This window comes from Schistocerca nitens, chromosome 3 (genome assembly GCF_023898315.1).
Source record: "Schistocerca nitens isolate TAMUIC-IGC-003100 chromosome 3, iqSchNite1.1, whole genome shotgun sequence".
NCBI classification, from domain to species: Eukaryota; Metazoa; Arthropoda; class Insecta; order Orthoptera; family Acrididae; genus Schistocerca; species Schistocerca nitens.
Genome location: NC_064616.1, coordinates 315,034,138 through 315,058,955, shown reverse-complemented (window position 1 = coordinate 315,058,955; position 24,818 = coordinate 315,034,138). Strand labels below are relative to the sequence as shown.

The following is a 24,818-nucleotide window of genomic DNA, read 5'->3' as shown; positions in this document are numbered from 1 at the left end:
GAACAATAACCTAAGGCAGGTGTGCCCCTTGTGAAAGGAGCCCCCAGTTGGAAGGAGCATTCCATCGGAGACGCTGGCAATCGTGGGGGATTTCCTCACGAGTAGTCAATCATCTTCCCACTCATCTTCTACAAAATGTAAATGCAACAAGGCTAATGATTCAAAGACCCTTCCTGCTGCACCACAGTTTATCATTGTCTCGCGTACTGAAGACGGTCAGTCCATGGTAAAAGGTGTAGATGCAGTTGCTGGCCCTGTGAAATCCTCCTCTCATTTATGGAATCACACTTTGCCTTTGGAGACCACTTCTGATTCTCAAGCACAACTGCTTGTTGTCTCGCTTCTCCATGGTTACTCTGCTCATGTCGAGGCCCATAGAACTTTGAATTCTTCCCGTGGTGTAATTTACACCAGACTTCTTGACAGTCTAACAGAGGCTGAAATACAACCTTACCTCTCTGATCAGGGTGTCATTGCCATTCATCGTGTAATGAAAAACGTAGATTCCTCTTTATTGCCCACCTGCACTCTCTTTCTAACCTTAGATACAGTACTGCTTCAGTCCAAGCTCAAAGCCCCCCCCCCCCCCCCCTGCGGGTCCGGGGTAAGAATAGGCCCGAGGTATTCCTGCCTGTCGTAAGAGGCGACTAAAAGGAGTTTCAACCGTTTCGGCCTTCCATGTGATGGTCCTCCTTGGGGTTTGACCTCCATTTTTCAAAATTCTACAGAAGTACGAGCCTTTTGGGGAAGGACACCTTACGTGGTGTACCACTGGTCCTCAGTGCACTAAGACCTTGGCACTCAGCATTGTAACGGCGTTGTAACCATACCCACTATTCCTCAAATTGGGCCTAAACGCCTGATGGGTTGCACAAGTTACGCCCATAATGCGTCCCCATCTGCACCTACGATCATGATGGACTAGGGGACATCCCAGTGTCCATTGTCCCGCATCTGGCACTGAATAGGACGCCGGGGGTTATTTTTCATCGGGACCTCCTGCTGCAATTTGATGAGGAGCTCAGGGCCAACCTGGAGCGCCGAGGCGTGCATTTCGTCCGGCGAGTCCAGCGCGGCCCCAAAGACCGTCGCATCGACACCGGGGCCTTTATCCTCGCCTTCGAGGGGGACGTTCTCCCAGATAAGGTAAAGGTGATGTGCTACCGGTGTGACGTGCGACCTTACGTCCCGCCTCCTATGCGCTGTTTTTGGTGTTTGCGCTTTGGGCACATGTCGTCACGGTGTGAGGCTGAGCCCGTTTGTGGCAATTGTGGACGTCCTCTTCGTGAGGAACATACATGCACTCCACCACCTCGGTGCGTTAATTGTCCTGGCATCCACTCGCCTAGATCCTTAGACTGCCCCGCGTATCAGAAGGAGAAGAAGATTCAAGAACTCAAAACTTTGGATCGTCTCTTATTCTGAGGCCAGGAAGAAGTATGGCTGCCTCCATCCCGTGACGTTGACCACTTTGTTTGCCTCAGTCGTGTTCACTCCTTCCACAGTATCCTCACCCCTATCCTGTCCCCCCTCCACCTCCTCCCCCCATCCGGGGTCTATGCCTCCGCCTCCCAAATCCCTCCCTTCCAAATCATCCGCCCCCGCGGCCCCTGCCCCCTCTGCCCCAGGGATCACCCTTCCTCCTCCCCCCCTCCCCCCCTCCCCCACCTGAGAAGCGATCCTCTTCTCAGGCGTCCATCGGGGAAACGTTCCGGACCCCAGCTTCCGAGGTCCGGCGTTCCAAAACGGACCCCGTGCGTGAGGACCTTCTTCGGATCCAGCCCACCATCCCTGTGCCTCCTTGGACTTCCAAGAAGGCCTCCAAGAAGAAGTCTCTATCCCCCTCTCCACCCCGGCGCGTTCCGTCTGACGCTCCATCCGTGAGTCGCTGCTCCCGGCCATCCTCAGTTTCGCCGGGACACTCTGCTGCCAGGCGCTCAGCTGGCCTCTCGTCAACAAATGATGCTGCCCCTCCTACACAACCCGGGACAGCGGCCGCAGCTGGCGACGATTCGATGGAACAGGATCCGCCTCCCGCCGGTTGTAGCGTTGTTCCCTCGAAACCGGGCCCTCCGCGGCCGTCGAGGTGACCAGCTCTTCCCCCGTCTCGTTCCCACTCTTTTTTGGCTAGCGATGGCCTTGTTACATTGGAGCATAAGAGGTATTCGATCTAATCGGGAGGAATTACAACTGCTCCTCCGCCTGCACTGTCCGCTTGTCCTTGGTCTCCAGGAAACAGTTGCGTCCAACTGACCATATTGCCTTTACCCACTATACCTCTGAGCGGTATGACCTCACCCCTGTGCACGGTATCCCAGCTCATGGTGGGGTCACGTTGCTCATTCGGGACGACGTCCATTACCATCCCATCCCATTGACCACCCCACTCCAAGCAATAGCTGTCCGCATTACTCTTTCTGCTTTTACTTTTTCAGTTTGTACCATCTACACTCCATCGTCATCCGCAGTTAGTCGGGCTGACATGATGCACCTGATTGTTCAGCTTCCTCCGCCGTTTTTATTGTTTGGCGACTTCAATGCCCATCATTCCCTTTAGGGCTCTCCTGCATCCTGTCAAAGAGGCTCACTCTTGGCGGATGTCTTCAACCATCTCAATCTTGTCTGCCTCAATACTGGCGCCCCGAATTTCCTCTCGGACTCTGCTCATACCTACTCCCACTTGGACCTCTCGATCTGTTCTACCACTCTTGCCCGTCGGTTCGAGTGGTATGTCCTTTCTGACACCTATTCGAGCGACCACTTCCCCTGTGTCATTAGTCTCCTGCACCACACCCCATCCCCACGTCCTTCGAGCTGGAACATACCGAAAGCTGACTGGGGACTTTACTCCTCCCTGGCGACCTTTCCGGACCACGATTTTCTCAGTTGTGACAGTCAGGTCGAATACCTCACGGCTGTTATCGTCAATGCTGCCGAACGTTCCATTTCTCATACTACCTCTTCACGTCGCGTTTCCGTCCCTTGGTGGAATGAGGCTTGTAGAGACGCTATCCGTGCTCGACGACGTGCTTTACGCACCTTTCGCCGCCATCCTACGTTGGCGAATTGTATTGGATACAAACGACTCCGAGCACAATGCCGTAGAGTCATCAAAGACAGCAAAAAAGCTTGTTGGACCTCTTTCACCAGCTCCTTTAACAGTTTTACTCCCTCTTCTGTCGTTAGGGGTGGCCTGTGCCGGCTGTCGGGCATTAAGGCTCACTCCTCGGTACCTGGCCTGACCTCAGGCAATGAGGTCTCTGTTCATCCTGTGGCTGTCTCCAACGCCTTCGGCCGGTTTTTCGCGGAGGTTTCAAGCTCCGCCCATTACCACCCTGCCTTCCTTCCCAGGAAAGAGGCAGAAGAGGCTCGGCGACCTTCCTTCCACTCGCTGAATCTGGAAAATTATAATGCCCCCTTTACTATGCGGGAACTCGAACGTGTGCTTGCACTGTCCCGGTCCTCTACTCCGGGGCCAGATGCCATTCACGTTCAGATGCTGGCACACCTTTCTCCGGCAGGCAAAAGCTTCCTTCTTCCTACCTACAATCGCGTCTGGACCGAAGGTCAGGTCCCCATGCGTTGGCGTGACGCCGTCGTTGTTCCTATACCCAAACCCGGGAAGCATAGACACCTTCCTTCTAGTTACCGCCCCATTTCTCTTACAAGCTGTGTCTGTAAAGTGATGGAGCGCATGGTTAACGCTCGGTTAGTTTGGATTCTTGAATCTCGACGGCTACTTACCAATGTCCAATGCGGCTTTCGTCGCCGCCGTTCCGCTGTTGACCACCTTGTGACCTTGTCGACATTCATCATGAACAACTTTTTGCGAAGGCGCCAAATGTTAGCCGTGTTCTTCGATTTGGAGAAGGCTTATGATACCTGTTGGAGAGGAGGTATCCTCCGCACTATGCACAGGTGGGGCCTACGCGGTCGCCTGCCCCTTTTTATTGATTCCTTTTTAATGGATCGAAAGTTTAGGGTACGTGTGGGTTCCGTATTGTCAGACATCTTCCTCCAGGAGAACGGAGTGCCTCAGGGCTCCATCTTGAGCGTAGCCCTTTTTGCCATAGTGATCAATCCAATTATGGATTGCATTCCACCTAATGTCTCAGGCTCTCTCTTCGTTGATGACTTCGCGATCTGCTGCAGTGCCCAGAGAACATGCCTCCTGGAGCGCTGCCTTCAGCGTTGTCTAGACAGCCTATACTCATGGAGCGTGGCAAATGGCTTCCGGTTCTCTGAAGAGAAGACGGTTTGTATCAACTTTTGGCGATATAAAGCGTTCCTTCCGCCATCCTTACATCTCGGTCCCGTTGTTCTCCCATTCGTAGACACAACTAAGTTTCTAGGGCTCACATCAGACAGGAAACTTTGTTGGTCTCCGCACATCTCTTATTTGGCGGCCCGTTGTACACATTCCCTTAATGTCCTCAGAGTTCTTAGTGGTTCATCTTGGGGAGCAGATCGCACTGTCCTGCTTCGCTTGTATTGGTCCATAGTCTGATCGAAGCTGGATTATGGGAGCTTCGTCTGCTCGGCCATCCCTCTTACGCCGTCTCAACTCCATCCACCATCAGGGGTTACGTCTTGCGACCGGAGCCTTCTAAACTAGTCCCGTCGAGAGTCTTTATGCTGAAGCTGCCGGATTACCATTGACCTACCGGCGCGACGTAATGCTGTGTTGGTATGCCTGCCGGCTGTTGTCTATGCCTGACCACCCTTCTTATCAGTCCTTCTTCGCCGTTTCTCTCTACCGTCAGTACGTGTTGTATGTGTCTGCCCTGCTGCCCCCTGGAGTCCGCTTCCGTCGCCTGCTTAGACAATTGGATTTTGCCCTCCCTACCACCTTCAGAGAGGATGAGAGCCCGACACCACCTTGGCTCCAGGCTCCGGTTCATATTTATCTCGACCTCAGCTCACTCCTGAAGGAGGGTACTCCGGCTGCAGTGTATTGCTCACGGTTTGTCGAACTTCGTGCTCGACTTGCCGGTCACACCTTTATTTACACCGCTGGCTCCAAAACTGACAATGGTGTCGGCTGTGCCTTTGTCGTCGGGGCCGCCACCTTTAAATACCGGCTCCTCGACCAGTGTTCCAGCTTTACGGCCGAGCTTTTTGCTCTCCATCAGGCCCGCCGCCACCGCCATTCATCGTATGTACTCTGCTCTGATTCACTCAGTGCTCTTCAGAGCCTTGGAGCTCCCTATCCGGTCCATCCCTTGGTGCAACGGATCCAGCAGTCCCTCCATTCTTTCGCTGAGGGTGGCTCTCCTGTCAGCTTTCTGTGGGTTCCCGGCCATGTAGGAGTGCCTGGGAATGAGGCTGCTGATGCTGCAGCCAAGGCTGCAGTCCCCCTGCCTCGGCCAGCCTCCCATTGTGTCCCGTCATCTGACGTTAGTGGGGTTGTTTGTAAGAGGCTTGTGTCGTTGTGGTGGGATACTTGGTCCTCACTTCAAGGAAACAAGCTCTGGACAGTGAAACCGCTCCCAACTGCTTGGACATCCTCCTCCCGACCATCTCGGCGAGAAGAGGTCCTTCTGACAAGGTTGCGGATTGGGCATTGCCGGTTTAGCCACCGCTACCTGCTCTCCGGTGACCCAGCCCCGCAGTGCCTTTGTGGCCAAGCATTAACAGTGTGCCATGTTTTATTGTCGTGTCCCCGCTTTAGTCAGTCTCGTGTTGTCCTGTCCCTGCCATCTACTTTACCGGATATTTTAGCTGATGACGCTCGAGCAGCTACTCGTGTTCTGCGTTTTTGTAACTTTGACTGGCTTGTCCAAAGACATCTAACTTTTTTACGTCTTTTATCTGCATCTTTGTCAGGACTTTCTGGTGTCCCCCCCTCCCCTTGAGTTTTACTAGATTCCATGTGCTCTAACAACTGTGACTGGGCGCTAATGACCTCAGTAATTGAGCGCCCTTAAACCCCACCAAAAAAAAAAGCTCAAAGCAGGCTATGAAATTATCACATTCCAAACCTGATGCACTGCTACCAGTGTCATTGTTTTAACCACACGAAAACATCTTGTAGACACCCAGCCACATGTCACCTGTGGTAGGGACGTCCACGAGGGCGATAATCCACCTTCTCCTCCCCCCTGTATCAATTGCAATGGCGGCCATGCTGCCGCCTCTTGGGAGTGTCCAGTATATCTTGATGAGCAGGCTGTTCAAGAGATCTGGGTAAAAGAAAAGGTGCCTTATCCAGTTGCTCACAAGTTACTGGCTAGTCGCAAGTCCTGTGTTCTCCTGTCTGGTACCTGTAGTACTGTTCTTGTTACCCCTCGGTCCGTGAAGGACATGGCCATGTAGATATGCGACCTCCAGTTCAGCTCTGAGGTTGTGAAATCGCCTAGTGTCAAGGTAGCATCGCCATCCCCCTGTCCAGCTGTGCAATAAACCATCTGACTCTTGCCTCAAGGGGTGAAACCACCAGCTACACAACCGGTAGGCTGGAAAGGACAGAAGGGAGTACTCCTGTGGAGACTTCCTCCATCCATCCAGCCAAACAACACGAGAGTCTTCATCTAACCGGAAAGGCTCAAAGAAATCCACCAAAGGCAAACAGTTTTCTCCTTCGCCACCTCGAAGATCCTCCTCGAAGGTGTCGGCACATGACCCCATGGAGCAGGATCCTCCTGCTTCTGTGCCCTGTTGTAGTGCCTCTTCGCCCACCTGTAGTAGCGCCTCTTCCCCCACCTGTTACTCAGCAGCTGCCGAGGTGAGTGACACCCCTATGTCTCTTCATCATGACTCTCCTCTAATGGAATGTTCAGTCTTCGGTCCCAAAAAGAGGATTTCTAATGGAATGTTCAGTCTTCAGTCCCACAAAGAGGATTTATAGCTGCTTTAGCATTGCAGCATCCCTTGTACTCTGCCTTCAGGAAACAAAATTGCACCCTCACGACGTCTTTAAAATTTCTTACTGATTTGTTTTGACCTTCCCCCCCCCCCCCCCCCTGAGGTTGGCATTCTGGCATTCCATCTCATGGGGGGGCCTCATGCTACTCACAGGATGACATTCATAGTCAACCCATCTTGCTGACTACCAATCTTCAAGCTGTGGCAGTTCACTTTTTCCTTTCCCACCTGACATTTTCCGTCTTAACTACAAATGTCCCTCCATCATTCGCTGTCACCAGGGCAGACTTCCTTCAACTTACTGGGCAGCTACCTCCCCCATTTTTGCTACTTGGTGATTTAAATGCACGTCATCCCCTTTGGGGCTCTCCCAGGACATGTCAGAGAGGTGCCCTGTTGGCTGATCTTGTTAACCAACTTAACCTCTTCTGCCTTAACACTGGAGCACCCACTTTTATTCAGACTCCTTGCACACTGGTTTGCATTTGGACCTATCCCTCTGCACTGCCCAGCTTGCCCATCGTCTGGAGTGGTCCGTTCTTTTTGACACCTACTCGAGCGACCATTTCCCATGTGCTATCTGTTTGCTGACCCCCTACCCCATTCGTGTGCACGCCTAAATGGCAGCTTCCTAGGGCTGACTGGTAGTTTTAAGTTTTACTCCTCCCTGGCGACCTTTGAAGAACAAGAGTTCACCAGTTGTGATGACCATGTGGAATATCTTACAAATGTCATCCTTACTTCTGCAGAATGTTCCATCCTTCACACTTCCTCTTTACCACATCATGCCCTAGTCCCTTGGTGGACTGAGGCATGCGGTGACCCAATTCGTGCAAGTAGACGTGCTCTATGCATTTTTAAATGCCACCGTATGCTGGCAAACTGCATTCATTATAAACAGATGCGTGCAAAGTGACGTCGCATTCTTAGGGATAGCAAAAGAGCTAGCTGGATTTCATTCACTAGTTTCTTTAACAATTCCACAGCTTCCTCTGTCTTGTGGGCCAACCTCCAGTGGCCCTGAGGAACCATGATCCATTCCCTAATTTCCAGCCTGACAGTCGCTGACAATGTCATCGTGGACTCTGTTGGTATCTCCAACACCTTGGGCAGCCGTTTTGCAGAAGTTTCGAACTCTGCCCACTATCACACTGCCTTTCTCCATCAGATACGAACAGAGGAGGCTCGGGTGATACCGTTCTCCTCTCCAAATCGTGAGTGCTACAATGCAGTCTGTACTATGAGATCCTCCGTCCCATGGCCAGACACCATCCACATTTAGATGTTGCAGCCCCCTTTCTCTTGTGGGCAAGCACTTCCTGCTTAACACATAAAGCCACATCTGGGCAGAGGGCACATTTCGAGGATGCTGGCTTCAAGCCTCCATCATACCCATTCCTAAGCCCGGTAAGGAGAAAAACCTTCCTTCTAGCTAGTGCCCCATCTCTTCTTCAGGCATTTTTATAAGACCTTTCAAAGTGCGTGCGGGTTCTGCCTTGTAGACACCTTTATCCAGGAAAATGGTGTGCCTCAGGGTTCTGTCCTAAATGTCGTCCTCTTTGCTATCGCCGTTAACCCTATAATGACCTGTCTCCCACCGGGCATCTCCGGCTCTCTTTTTGTAGACGATTTTGCCATCTATTTCAGTTCTACATGGGCCTGTCTCACTGGATACCATCTTCAGCACTGTCTTGATCGCCTTTACTCCTGGAGCATAGACAGTGGCTTCCGCTTTTCCCCTGACAAAACTGTCTGTATGAATTTCTGGTGGTGAAAATGGTTTCTCCCAGTGTATCTACATGTTGTGCCTGTTGCCCTTCCGTTCATTGAAACTACTAAATTTCTGGGGCTCACGCTCAATAAGAAACACTCTTGGTCTTCCAATGTGTCTTACCTGACAGCCCGCTGTATGCGGTCCGTCAATGTCCTGCGTGTCCTCAATGGTACTTGCTGGGGTGCTGATCGAACCACTCTCCTTCATTTGTACCAGTCCCTTGTCTGTTGGACACTAGACTGTGTGTGTGCTTTGTGTATGCATCTGCATGCCCATTCCTCATACAATGTCTTAACATTATCCACCATCGTGGCACCCATTCGGCCATGGGCGCCTTTTACACCAGTCCAGTTGAGTGTCTGTATGCTGAAGCTGCTAAACTACCATTGTACTACTGCCATGACTTCCTCCTCAGCAGGTATGCATGCTGTTGTTCTGCCATGTGTGGCCACTCATCCTATGCCTTCTTTGACGATTCCTTTGATTGTCAGTATGGGGCTCGTCCCTCTTCTGTCACCTCCTGTTGTCTGCTTTTGGCACATGCTACGGCAGCTTAACTTCACACTACCTGCAACTTTCCTGGTGTGAGAACCATTCACCACCTTGGCTTCATGAAGTAGCCCATGTTAACCTTGGCCTTTATTCACTTTCTAACTACCCTACCCCAGCCTCAGTCTGTTGCCTCCAGTTTCACGACCTTCGTATGGAACTTTGCAATAATACCTTTGTCTACATTGATGGCTCTTGGACTGACTGTGGGGTCGGGTGTGTTTTCGTCATTGGCACCTGTGTCTTTCGATATCGGCTTCCGGCACACTCCTCAGTATTTACAGCCGAGCTCTTCACTCTATATCAGGCCACGGAATATATCGGGTGACACAACCTTTCCAATTGTGTCCTCTGCTTGGACTCACTCATTGCCCTCCAAAGTCTGTGCTGCGTACACTGCTCATCCCATTGTGCAGCGGGTCCAGGAAAACTGTCACTTTCTCACACTTTGTTCAGCCAGTGCCATGTTTCTGTGGGTCCCTAGTCATGTCGGTCTGCCAGGAAACAAGGCTGCAGTCCTTGTACCTCAGCCTGCGAGTACCTATATTCCCTCCGATGATCACTGCGTTGCTGTCTGTCACAGAGTGGTGTCCCTTTGACATCGCCAGTGGTCCTCCGTTCACAGGAATAAGCTTGGGCTTATTAAGCGTCTCCCAGCACTTTGGACAACCTCCTCTTGGCCTGCCCGCTGGGAGGAGACTATTTTAACTCGGCTGCATATTGGGCACTGCTTTTTTTAGCCATCGTCATTTGCTAAGTGGCGCTACCCCACCACTTTGTACACATTGCGCCCAAATTTTAACTGTCTACCACTTCCTGCTGGAATGACATTGTTTCAACTATATACATTCCAGCTTTGGTTTGCCGTATGATTTATCAGCCATTTCAGTGAATGGCACACGGGCTGTCGACCACGCTTTACTTTTTATGTGCCGAAGCAGTATGGTGAAGGCCATTTAATTTTTAGTTTTGTATCTCCATTTCTGTATGCTGTTTTTAGCCCTTTTTCCATGTGCCTGTTTTTAGGTGTGTCCTATTCTGTCCATTGGGACTGATGTATAGTCGTTCAACTCCTCTCTGTGTTCGTCTTCTATAGTTTTGACTTGGGTGTGTATGGCCCCATTTGTTTTTTGTGCCTCAAAACAAAACTAACAACCACCACCAACTCTTACTCCTACTCCTCCATCCATCCCCCACTCTGTCCATGTTCTCTTCCTGCCTCACCCCCCCCCCCCCTCTCTCTCTCTCTCTCTCTCTCTCTCTCTCTCTCTCTCTCTCTCTCTCTCTGATTTTGTAGTAGAATTCTAATCATAAGCAGATAAATCATAAATATAACTTTGCTGTTCGCTAAAAACATTTCACTATTATATATTTGACATACATATGTAGATTTTATACCTATTAGAACTACAGAGCCTTCGTGTGTCCATACGTTTATTACAGTAATATGTATCAATTTGAAGTAAATCAGTCAAGTACTTTTTGAGATTTGTGGTATATTATTTCCCCTTTATTACATATTTATTTATGTAATATACATATTTTAAAAATTGGTATATAAAAACATACACGTACTTGACTGCAAAATTTGTGTCAAAATTTCATAGCAATTGATGAAGATAAGATTTTGAACAAATGAACACTTACGTTTTTATTTATATTATTATAACCCCATAACCACAGTCATTTCCCCTTGTTTTAATAAGGGCTTTGTCAACCATGATGTTGAGTGCCAATAAAACACACATGTGTGCCCCCCCCCCCCACACACACACACACACAGTGTGTGTGTGTGTCCCTTTGTGACAATATAAGAAGTCTGTTCAAAGTGAGCTAATCATTCCTCTTGTTCAGAACAACTTGTTCATGTCTTCCTGTAGGTATGAACTCGTATTAGAGATCTTGGTAATTTTGTTTTCAGTGATCATTCTTAAATTTTCTTATGCAGCTGATTTTTTTCCAGTTAAATATATTCTTATATTTCATACATTATTTGCGTCCTTTGACAGTATCTAAAGTGATACATTTTTTAGTGTGAGTTCCACACACATCATTTAAATTATTTTAAACATAAGAAGTTGACTGTATTTCCGTATTCCTCTCATAAGTGATTAAAGCACAAGAGAAATTAAGTAACATTCTCTGTTGACTCGTTGATTATAGAAGCATAATACTTAGCCTTTGCTTATAACTTGAATCATTGGTGCTTGCATCACTGTATACCATAAAAGAGTTATGTTTCATGCACTGGTGTTATGGTTTCGCAATCCTGTGATTCAAGGATTGACTGAAAATCTGTTTTTCAGATTTTCAGAAGAGGGAAGAGTGAATCACAATTTTAGCTGCATGAATAGGGAAGGCTAGAAATGGATGCTCCGGCTATGTAACACAGATCATGAGCACAATGACTTTCTTTGCTGCAGTGAAAGAGACCATTGTTTTGAGAGCAGATAACCTGAGGACAGTTTCTGAAAGAAAAAAGAAAATACCATTATACAAGTGAAAATGCCAGTTACATAAATTGGGTTGTACAGTGAATACATGAGGCCTGTTGGAAAGCCGTGAATCGGCACCAGCAGCAGGTAAATCACTGCAGAAGCTATTTATGAATTCTGGATGAATCTTCCTAAAACCTGTAGTTCAAGTAGCACTGCATCTTCTGTAGAAAACATTGCTCTAATCTTCTTTATCTATGCTAAAGTTGCCAGAAATTGTAAAGCACATTTTATACCTACTAAATAAGTAGCTGGTGGTGTCAGTATTACATGATAAAAGCATCTCAGAAATAAAATTTATCACTAAAAGCCTGTATAAGAAAATGTGCAGCAGTTTAATAACTAACCAGTGCATGATCAATTTATTGAAACTGTTCAGTTTTCCCTTTTTTGGGCACTATGATGTGGATACCTTTAACAGTTAATAAGCTCATCTCTAAATGTGTGAATTTGTCATGTTTCTGCTGCTTCTGTAGTTTCTGGGATTGTGTGTTAGTTGCAATAAAGTCCTCGGTGACCGTCAATTTATTGTTAAAGTGCTTCATGACTGTTAAGCTTGAATAATTGTAGTGTCCGTAGCTGATACATTGTAATTTAAACACATTGTGCCTGTTGTTCGTGTTTTCCAGACAAATTTATACACAAATTGACTTTTTCAAGTTATTTAATCACATTTGTAAATTAAAGGCTATGTATTACTTTCCTTTTTGTAGTTAAACAACTTAAAAAAAGAAAAGTTTTCTTGTGTGTGTGCTGAATGAGATTCAAGCAGTCTATGCTTTCTTTTCAGAATGTTATTGGTGAAGTTTATGAAGTTGATGATACTATGCTGAAGGCTTTGGATGGTTTAGAAAGTCATCCAGACTTGTACTGTAGGTTGGAAGATCATGTACGAATTCTTCATGTAGAAGAAGTGAGCAGTGAAATGCAACCAGTTCTCAAATGCTGGATTTACTTCATTCTAAACCTAGAGAAAGATGTTGGAAGTTCATTTCTCCGTGAATATCATTCTGAAGGACCTCATGGGAAATCATATGTGAGAAGGGAAAAGTATGTGGATTATACTGTACTAAAACATCAGTTGCATGGCAAAGAATAATATTTTGTGGTGATCATAAAAATTGACATTGGGTACATACTGCAATAGCCATAATAAAATGTGTGCTTTATGTACAGATTAAAAACTGGAAGTAGTCTATACTTATAATTTCATGTAAACTGTGTACAGTACTGTCTGAGGGAGAAATAAAATGGCTGCACATTTATTTTTATTTTATTTTTTATTGCCTGCAAATGAAACCTTTCCTTAGTAGCATTGAAGATAGCACTCTTACTGGAATAACCGGTCACAGCACAAGATAATCAGAAACTGATAGCTGTGGTGTCAGTGAAAGTGAAGGAGCATAAAATGCCAATTATATATTTTCAGTCCAGTTAACAGCTGCTTAATTTCAGTTACAGTAACATGACTAATTTAAATCTCCTGGGAAAGTATCAAGTGATTGATACATGATGCTTGTACTAACCTTTTGAAACTGGCGACTGAGAACAATAACCTGATATGCTGATATTAATTACAGGTGGAGCTTCTTTGTGTTAATCTGAATATGACCTTCAGAAAAGGCTGTAACTGGTTACACTGCGGTTATCAAATCAGCTGGCTACATCCTGAAATAATATCAGTGTATTAACATGGTTTCTTTTCTTGACACTATATTTTTACAATGTGGGCACATCATGTGAAAATGAGGCAGCTCGTGTGGATGGTGTACTAAGCAGCATACAGATAATGTTTGATTACTTACTTGCAAGGAAAGTACAGTGAAACCTCTATATAACGTTTTTCAAGGGACCACGAATTCTGAACACTGTATAGAGGAAAACACTATAAAGAGGAAGGCTTCCAAATAATAATAATTATAGGGCATTACTGAAGATCGGGATACCACTAATCAGCTTTGACAAATGGTGCCATAGATGACGTTTTAAATTTTCACAACATATGATATTCATTGCAGATGATCAGTGTATCAACTGATTAGTTTTTTTAATTAAAACATGGGGCTCGGTAGGTGGATGGGTGAAAGTAAATGGAACAGTTTGTACAGTAAAAAGTTATAACAGATTCTTAAGATTGACATCATTCTCCAAAGCTGACAGGTGGTATCCCATTCTTCAGTTGACCCAATTATAGAATATGAGCCAAATTTTGTTTATGATATACTGAACATATTACATAAAAACACAGTAAATAGGACAGATTAAAAAGAATTAGTTACAAAAAAATTACTTCAATAATTAAATTATCAAATGGAATTTAAATTTGCACAAAACTCTAGGAATCTAAGCAATCTGAAAATAACATACCTATGATTTTTTAAAATATTCAAGTAGGCTTGCTTGTTTTCTGTTTCTCCTAGACTCTATGGCAATCATTTCTTGCTCCAAATGAGCAAGTTGAACTACTGTTCTGTCCTAAAGTCTATGGGCCATCATGTAGCTCCTGAATGTTTCAAAAGCTTCAGCTGCCTTAGTATATGAGGGCACAGGGTCATCTTCCTTGTCACTGTCACTTTCACTACCACTATTACTCTCCAGGCTTCTCTCTGCAGTCAGCTCCTCAATACTTTGTACTCCTGTGGTTGCCACGTTGTCATCCACAGCCACAAAGTCCTAAAAAGTGATAATCACTGCCTGTTAATTGGTGAAACTCTTGCAAATCACTTGCAACTTCTTCCACAGGAGCTGCCATCTCATTCTCACAGAATCCCGCTTTCTTGAAACAGTTTTTAATAGTTTCAGCACTTACTTCCCTCCACGAGTACATAATTAAATTTATTGCCTGTAAAATGTTCAGTTTCAGTTGTGAGCTTTGCTGGCTTCCCGGTTTTCTTTGGTCCATCAAATTCAAGGCCTTTTTTACAAGGGCTGTCCTATATTTAACCTTAAGGGCGTGTATTATGCCCAAGTCCAAAGGTTGCAGACGGCTGGTGCAGTTGGGTGGCAGGAAAATTACTTTAACATTTCTCAGAAAGGGTACGTCTGGTGGATGTGCCGCACATCTATCCACAAACAGCAGCACGTTTCTTGCAGCACTCCCCATTTTGGCATCAAATTCTCTTAGAAAACGTAAAAATATATCACTCGTCATCCATGCCTTGGCATTGTTTGTATATTTGCACGGAAACGTGGAAATGTTTTTGAAGCACCTCGGATTTTTTGGGTTCCCAATAACCAAAGGTTTCAGTTTTTCACTGCCATCAGCGTTTGTACACAACAAAACGGTAAGACGTTCCTTGCTCTTCTTACCGCCATGGCAATTTTCCCCACGAAAAGTAAATGTCTTATCCGGCATTAAATTGAAAAATATGCTGGTTTCGTCAGCGTTATGTCACGCAGTTTGTAGCCCTGTATCAGATTAGGGAGAGTCTGTATCCACTGAGCTACGGTTGGTTCGTCCACACTTTTACTTTCTCCACATTCCGATTTGTACACAACACCATGACGCTGTCGAAATTTATCAGTCCATCCATTGGATGCCTTAAAATTGTCCATTCCTAACTGAAGTGATATTTGAAGCGCCTTCTCCTTCAAAATAGTTCCGTTTATAGGAATGTTTGCAGCACTTGCTTGCTGAAACCAATTTAATAAAACTTTCTCCATTTCGTCGTAAGTCGATTGTTTCAAACGCATATGTTTCGAATTTCCACAATTCTCAAACCCTTCCATTATTGACGATCTGTTTTTCATAATAGTGTTGAGTGTTGAAGGGGCCAGTCCCAATTGCTTTGCTAGCTCCACGCGACTCATGCCAGGAGATGCGTCCACTTTTTTAATAATAGAAACCTTCTCTTCCAGAGAAATATTCTTCCGCTTTTCACCCATGTCCACTGATGAAAGCTTTAAAAAAACGTTATATCGAAGACACACACTTACTAGGTACACGAACTGTTTGTTGCTCAGCTCACACAACACGCTACTAAGTACTAATACAAAGCATCGACTGAAATGGCGCCAAAAAGATCGCAAGCAGAATGTGCGTCACATGTCACATGACCGGGTTTTGCCGCTGACATATGAAATACGCTGAGCGCGGGCTTTCCGAGCCAGTGCAAACTGTGAAACCACATAACGGAAAAAGATGCATCTACATCCAGTCACTTAAACATTATAAAGAGGTAAATAATTGACCAGGGTTCCAAAAATATGAGCGTTACATGGAGGAAACTGTAATATAGAGGAAACGCGGTAAAGAGGAAAATTTAACATTGTTTATATGGGCTTTTAGTCGGGACCGAAAAAAACGGACGTAACATAGAGGAAAACATTATATGGAGGAACGTTATAAAGAGGTTTCACTGTATTTGCATTCCAGCAAACACATCTGTAACAAATCATGGTTACAGTACCATCTTAGTGTGCTGGTGAATGTTGTTTCTCTGCAGTACTGTACAAATGTGCTCTTGATGTTACTGCAGGTATTACCGTACAGGGCTCCCCACTTAAAACTGGTGTGCCTCATGTACTGGTTCATCATCTCCACTTGAATAACTTGTGAAATGGCAACACTGTCTCGAAAGTTGGTTACGCTGCATGTTATCGGAAAGTTGAGTGCAGCTGTGTGTTTGTGCATCAGTTCCTATGAGAAGCTTGTATTGTTAGTTGTTACAGAAATGGCTCAGTTTGCATTGGAGTGTTACATAAAGACAGGAATGTAAAGAAATTTTTAAAGTGAAATATCCTGGTAGCAAACTTCCCACAACTAACACTATTAAAGATGTGTACAACAAATGGAGGGGTTGTCTCTCATCAGAATGTGCAGAGGAATAGGTGACTGATGGTGAGGACCCATGAAGCTGGAGACAGAGTTCACATCGACATTATGAGTAGTCTCTGCAAGTTGGTAAGGAGGTTATGGCAGCACATTGGTCGATCTCATACATTGTGTAATAAATGACCGGAAATAAAGAGGCTGTAATGTGAGTGTGATAAGCGTTCAAATTTGAGAATCAGGAAGAGTGTGTTCATTATTGTAACTGGCTGTTAAAGTCCATTGCTAATGGTTACTTGGACCCCTTGCTTTACTTCATGCCAGAGGTTGTCTGGTTTCATTTGTCACACTATGTAAACACCCAGAATTGCAGGTACTGGTCGCAGTACAACCCACATCTTGTGCATGAAGAACCTCTCCTCTCAGCGAAGACAGGTGTTTGGTGTGCTTTTGTCTGGCACGCATTTTATTGGCCCCATATTTTTCAATCACATCTTAAACATTACTAGATATCTAGACATCTTCAGACGTAGTTTAAGAAAGTCTATTGTTCTCTCGTTATAATTTATATTGCCTAGAGAAATAAGTGTCCAGAGGTTGTGCATATTATGTAGTTTTGGATGAAATAATTTTTAAAACTATATCTTTCCCTCCAGAGGCATGCAGTAGTACTATTTCATTCATATGTCCAGAACGGAGTCACAAAGTACTGGTGCCTTTGTCAGCAAATGTGGATCAAAACTGACAGGAAAACATCTTCACATGTTCTTTTGCCATCTTCCTGCTCGCACTGACATCTACAGACATTTTCAGGGCAACTCTATTTCCTTCGACACATGGGGGTCCAAACATTCCATTTGCTTCTTGGAAGCATATATAGAATTTGTCTGCCAATCGTCCATCCATAGATAAAGCAACATTGATTGTGTAGCTGTGTGCTGCACTGTTAACTGACGCAATGTTTCTCTTCTCTTTTGTGGATTGTGTTCTTTCAGAAAAGCTCTTAGTTGAATTGACTCTGATTAGAATTTCATACAGAATCCGTTTGGGTGTTTTCTGTTATGATGCACACATTGACTTCAACAACTTGTACTTTGAATCATCTCCTCTTCGTTATCCTTACCTTTTTGCACTTGGAGCATAATTGTATGGCGTGATGTTACTCTAAACTCCTTTCTCAAATTAGTGATGCTGAGATTTCTGGCTATAACCAATGCCCAGTGTTGTAAATGCCAGTAATGATCAGATAGGACTGATAGAGGAAATGGAGAAGATCCAAAGAAGAGCAGTGCATTTAGTTACACGTTCATTTAGTAAGCACAAAAGCATCACAGATACGACAAACTAACTCCAGTGGCACACACTGCAAGAAAGGTGTTCTGCATCACAGTGTGGTTTATTGTTAACGTTCCAAGAACATATGTTCCTAGAAGAGTCAACAAGTTAATTGTTTCCACCTACGTATATCTTGCAAAGATACCACGTAGAGAAAATTTGCGAGATTTGCACCCACGCAGAGGTTGACCAGCAATCATTCTTCATGTGAACTATCCGCGACTGGAACAGGAAAAGGAATTAGTGCCAGTGGTACAGAAAGTACCTTCCAGCGCACACCAAAAGTTGGCCTGCAGAGTGAATAGAACAACCTCATTCTTGCACTTCAGCAAACTTCATCATTACATGTTGCTTGATGATATTGAACTGCAGTGTACAATTTCCTTCGAAAACTGTATTGCCTTCTCTGTCCTTTGCTCTGTACTCCAGTATGCTTTTAATATGCCTTCAGTTTAGGGTATCTTCTCAAGAGCTTGTCATTGTGTTGAAACCTCTGATGCGATAATCGTTGTATTTGTTCTCTATTGTGTTGTTGTCAAACACCGTGATGACATATTTGACTTAAAACTTATCAGGACGACGTTGGAATTCCTTATCACTGCTTCCATCACCTCTTCTCGAACTTGATGTATCACTACTGCTTGCAGAGAGATGTTCATTATTATCGTCATAATTGTGTGTTAATGTTAAAACAGTATCCGCTTCTAACTGATGATAATATTTTTGCACTATAGTAGATGCCAGAAAAGGTGCAAATGATCCATCTTCCACACCAATTCCTCCTTCACGAAGAAGAGTTCATCGTAACATCATCTCAACCAATTACAGTATATTAACCATGTTATCTACCAATCGCTGAAGCATCTGACGCTTCACTATACAAATAACTTTACAAAATGCATCTTTACATGCACGCTGCACTGTCTAAACTAGCTTTGCAGCAGATGAAAGTCGAATTCACACTAACGTAATACTGGTCAATATTCTGCATTGCTATGATCTTGTACGATGGTCATGTGTTAACAGGGAAATAAAAAGTGCCAACAATAAATTTGCAAAAATCTGCAGACATTTTAAAAACATGAAATGTGTTGATATAAGCAGTAATGGACGTAGATTCCACACGCAACACGGACTTCACCTGTATGGCTTGGGGAAAGAATATCTGGCAAACCTGATAACCAAGGTAGTAAAAAACCACCAAAATAAATTCAAAACCAAAACGATAATTGCATCGCCATCACCTGACTTCATAACAAAAACACTTCAAAGAAAGGTAAAAGCATTAGAACCATCATCAGCACCAGCAAAAGATGTAATAAAAGATGAAATTTTAACAGAAAGAACAATGGACATTGATTTCAATGACTAAAGAACTACAGTTCCTCATCGTCCAAATATTATTTTAGATGAAAACAAGAAAAACGAGAAGACATCAGTAGTGGCAGAACCAACATTTGAAGTGTCAGAAACAGCATCACCACTGACAACAACAAATAGAAGGCTGTTGGGCAGAAGAAATGCTGAGCCTCCTTCTCATCTTAACGATTTTTTATGTGTGGGCCTGAAGAAAAAGAAGGGACAACAGTAGGTAGTGTCAAGTGTCTCCTCACTCCTATCTCAAGACAGACTCCAGTAGATTCTCAGTCAGGTAACAGCACTAATAGAATGAAAAAACAAGAGGAAGGCATCTCTTTCTTTCATCAAAATATAAGGGGCCTCTTAAACAAAAGAGATCAACTTCTTATTAACATTAGTGGAAAACACAGTTCTAAACAATACATGGAATAACATCAAAGGTAAGTGAATCACATGAGTATGGGTAAATGAATAAGGTACAAAGTGTCTGAGAAACCTCACTCACACTAACGTAATACTGGTCAATATTCTGCAATGCTCAGATTTTGTGCTTAACTGAGCACCATGTTACTGATAAATGTGCCTTGCCATCTATAGTAAGTTATAGTTTAGTAACATACTACTGTAGGGAAAGTAAAGACAAAGGTGGAGGAGCAATTTATGTTAAGGATAGTGTAGCACACAAAGCTATAGATATTAAGAAATATTGTGTGGAACATCAATTTGAGGCATGTGCCACAGAAATAATAACTAAATTCTACACAATAATAGTGTTCGCTCTCTACAGGGCTCCCTCAGGTGACGTAAAAACTTTTCTGCATTCAATGGAACTCCTTCTGCCAGGGTTACTTTCAAAAGCAAAGGATATTGTAGTTTTAGGTGATTTCAATATAAACTTTATGACAGAAAATAAGAATAAAATTGACTTTGAGATTGTGATGACCTTACATAATCTGACATCAGTAATAAACTTCCCAACAAGAATTACATCCAAGCACTAAACTATGATAGACAACAATTTTTTTAGATGTAAGTAGACATCGGAATTATACTGTCAGGCAGGTTATAAGTGGGCTTTCAGATCATGATGGACAAATTCTCACTCTTTATGATGTTAATCTGTTCAAAAAAGAATTTCCTCAATGGAAATTCATAAGAGTAATGAATGAAGAGGCAAAAGAAACTTTCAGCCACAGGTTGCAGCAAATGGATTGGTCTTTAGTATATAGCCATGATGATGCTGATACTAAATTTAACTGTTTTATAAATGAATTCTGTGCTCTTTTTGAAGAAATATTTCCCAAGAAATGGGTCAGAAACAGTGCTTCCAATTCTGTAAGTAAGCCTTGGAGTACAAAAGGTATAAAACAGTAATGTAAAAGCAAAAGGGAAACTTATGCTGCAATAAGATTCTGTAAAGATGTAGAAAAATGGAAACACTATACATTATACTGTAAAATTTTGAAGAAACTAATATGGAAATCAAAAGCCCTTTATTATGAGAAGAAAATAGATAATTCTAATAATAAAATAAAAACAATTTGGAACATTGTAAAAAAGGAACAGGAAGAGATACAACAAGCAAAGAAGATGTAAATAAAATCAGATATGGAGGTACCCTAGTAGATAACCCCAAAACAGTGGCTGAGATTTTTAATAAACACTTCCTATCAGTAACTCAACAGATTGGTTGCAAGCCCAATGTTTATGAAGATGTAACTCTTTGTCAAGCAGTATATTCAAACATAATTTCAGAAATGCACCTTAATCCTGTCACTGTAGAAGAAATTCAAAAAAATCATCATGTCTCTAAAAAGTAAGAGCTCTGCAAGGGTTGATAATACACTCCAGGAAATGGAAAAAAGAACACATTGACACCGGTGTGTCAGACCCACCATACTTGCTCCGGACACTGCGAGAGGGCTGTACAAGCAATGATCACACGCACGGCACAGCAGACACACCAGGAACCGCGGTGTTGGCCGTCGAATGGCGCTAGCTGCGCAGCATTTGTGCACCGCCGCCGCCAGTGTCAGCCAGTTTGCCGTGGCATACGGAGCTCCATCGCAGTCTTTAACACTGGTAGCATGCCGCGACAGCGTGGACGTGAACCGTATGTGCAGTTGACGGACTTTGAGCGAGGGCGTATAGTGGGCATGCGGGAGGCCGGGTGGACGTACCGCCGAATTGCTCAACACGTGGGGCGTGAGGTCTCCACAGTACATCGATGTTGTCGCCAGTGGTCGGCGGAAGGTGCACGTGCCCGTCGACCTGGGACCGGACCGCAGCGACGCACGGATGCACGCCAAGACCGTAGGATCCTACGCAGTGCCGTAGGGGACCGCACCGCCACTTCCCAGCAAATTAGGGACACTGTTGCTCCTGGGGTATCGGCGAGGACCATTCGCAACCGTCTCCATGAAGCTGGGCTACGGTCCCGCACACCGTTAGGCCGTCTTCCGCTCATGCCCCAACATCGTGCAGCCCGCCTCCAGTGGTGTCGCGACAGGCATGAATGGAGGGACGAATGGAGACGTGTCGTCTTCAGCGATGAGAGTCGCTTCTGCCTTGGTGCCAATGATGGTCGTATGCGTGTTTGGCGCCGTGCAGGTGAGCGCCACAATCAGGACTGCATACGACCGAGGCACACAGGGCCAACACCCGGCATCATGGTGTGGGGAGCGATCTCCTACACTGGCCGTACACCACTGGTGATCGTCGAGGGGACACTGAATAGTGCACGGTACATCCAAACCGTCATCGAACCCATCGTTCTACCATTCCTAGACCGGCAAGGGAACTTGCTGTTCCAACAGGACAATGCACGTCCGCATGTATCCCGTGCCACCCAACGTGCTCTAGAAGGTGTAAGTCAACTACCCTGGCCAGCAAGATCTCCGGATCTGTCCCCCATTGAGGATGTTTGGGACTGGATGAAGCGTCGTCTCACGCGGTCTGCACGTCCAGCACGAACGCTGGTCCAACTGAGGCGCCAGGTGGAAATGGCATGGCAAGCCGTTCCACAGGACTACATCCAGCATCTCTACGATCGTCTCCATGGGAGAATAGCAGCCTGCATTGCTGCAAAAGGTGGATATACACTGTACTAGTGCCGACATTGTGCATGCTCTGTTGCCTGTGTCTATGTGCCTGTGGTTCTGTCAGTGTGATCATGTGATGTATCTGACCCCAGGAATGTGTCAATAAAGTTTCCCCTTCCTGGGACAATGAATTCACGGTGTTCTTATTTCAATTTCCAGGAGTGTATATCTAGTAATTTACTGAAATATTCTTGTGTGTGGATAAGGGATATTCTCTGTCATATTTTCAATGCTTCCCTTCAGAAAGGTGTTGTTCCCAGTAGACTTAAGTATGCCATTGTGAAGCCCCTGTAAAAAAAGTGCGATAAAGCTGAACTAACTAACTCTTTGCTGACAGCTTTCTCCAAAATTCTACAGAAGCTAATACATGAAAGAATTACTAATCATCTCACGAAGAATGGAGTTCTCAGCAAGAGCCAATTTGGCTTTCAAAAGGGCCGTTCAACAGAGGACGCAGTCTATGCACTTGCAAATGAAGTCCTAGAAATGCTTAGTGAAAAAATGCTAGCACTTGGTGTCTTCTGTGATTTATCCAAAGCATTTGACTGTGGTGATCACTAGATTCTCTTACAAAAAGCAAAATTAGTAGGAATAAGTGGTGTTGCAGGCAATTGGCTACAGTCGTACCTCCAAAACAGAAAACAAAATGTTGTCTTGAATAGCTCAGGTGGAGTATGTGACACTTCCTCAGATTCTGAATGGAGTTCCATTACATGTGGAGTGCCTCAGGGCTCAATTCTTAGGCCACTATTATTCCTGATTTTTATAAATGATCTACCATCATGTACAAGCCTGCCGTGTAAATTTACATTATTTGCTGATGATACCACAATTTTTATGAGCAGTAGAACAGACAATAATCTTGAGGAACTCATTAATCACATACTCTCAGATGTGGTTAACTGGTTCAAGGTGAATGGTCTCTCATTAAACTCCAGTAAGACCAGTTTTATTCAATTCTGTACAAAAATGGAAAAAGAGAGAGAGATAAGTGTGACATGTGGTAATCAATCAATAGAAAGAATGGAAACAACACAATTTTTTGGAGTGCACATTGACAAGAAAATGAACTGGTCTTCACATATTATTGATCTCTGTAAGAGGTGTAGCTCTGTTACCTATGCTTTATGGGTTGTCACTATATGTGTTGAACCTAACACTGTAAAAGTGGCATACTATGGCTATTTTCACTCTCTCATTGAATATGGAATTATTTTTTGGGGCAACCAGCCATTAGCAAGGAAAGTGTTCATTGCACAGAAGTGAGCTTTAAGAATTATATGTGGATTGTGCCCAAGAGACTCGTGTAGAAATAGGTTTCGAAAACTTAAAATATACACAACTACGTGCCAATATATTTTTTCTCTCATGTGTTTTGTCTGTAAAAATATATGGATATTTCAACCAAACAGTAATTATGATGAGCATAACACATGGAGGTAGAATGACATACACAGTGAGCACGGAAATTTGAGCTTGGCACAAAAGGGTGCCCACTACACTGGAGAAAACTCTTCAGTGCTCGTCCTCCTGAAATAAAGACAGAGATTCATAACAAGAGTAAGTTTAAGAAAGCACTAAAAATATTTCTGCTAGAAAAAGCTTTTTACAGTCTAGATGAATTTTTTACTAAATAAATTGTAAAATTTTAATATTATAAAATACAAGTTGACATAATGCCACTAAGAATGTTATTTAACCTGAGCTCTGTATCTGTGTGTGCTCTGTATCTGTTTTCTGTAGTGCTTTAATGATTCTAAGAAAATATACACGGTGAGTCACCTAACATTACCGCTGGATATATTTCATAAACCACATCAAATACTGACGAATCGATTGCACAGACCGAACGTGAGGAGAGGGGCTAGTGTAATTGGTTAATACAAACCATAAAAAAATGCACGGAAGTATGTTTTTTAACACAAACCTACCTTTTTTTAAATGGAACCCCGTTAGTTTTGTTAGCACATCTGAACATATAAACAAATATGTAATCAGTGCCGTTTGTTGCATTGTAAAATGTTAATTACATCCGGAGATATTGTAACCTAAAGTTGACGCTTGAGTACCACTCCTCCGCTGTTCGATCGTGTGTATCGGAGAGCACCGAATTACGTAGGGATCCAAAGGGAACAGTGATGGACCTTAGGTACAGAAGAGACTGGAACAGCACATTACGTCCACATGCTAACACCTTTTTATTGATCTTTTTCACTGACGCACATGTACATTACCATGAGGGGTGAGGTACACGTATACACGTGGTTTCTGTTTTCAATTACGGAGTGGAATAGAGTGTGTCCCGACATGTCAGGCCAATAGATGTTCAATGTGGTGGCCATCATTTGCTGCGCACAATTGCAATCTCTGGCGTAATGAATGTCATACACGCCGCAGTACATCTGGTGTAATGTCGCCGCAGGCTGCCACAATACGTTGTTTCGTATCCTCTGGGGTTGTAGGCACATCACGGTACACATTCTCCTTTAACGAACTGCACAGAAAGAAGTCCAGAGGTGTACGATCAGGAGAACGGGCTGGCCAATTTATGCATCCTCCACATCCTATGA

General features: G+C 44.3%; 1 protein-coding gene across 2 annotated transcripts in view; it reads left to right on the top strand.

Moving 5' to 3' along the window:
- LOC126248284 (putative gamma-glutamylcyclotransferase CG2811) overlaps window positions 1-12,947 on the top strand; it is a 42,935-nt gene extending 29,988 nt beyond the window's left edge. For both annotated transcript variants that reach the window (XM_049949134.1, XM_049949135.1), the window contains exon 2: window positions 12,473-12,947. In XM_049949134.1, the coding sequence (XP_049805091.1) occupies window positions 12,473-12,781 (309 nt within the window). In that variant the 3' untranslated portion in view covers window positions 12,782-12,947. The remainder of the gene's footprint in view (window positions 1-12,472) is intronic.
- The last annotated feature ends 11,871 nt before the right edge of the window (window positions 12,948-24,818 follow it).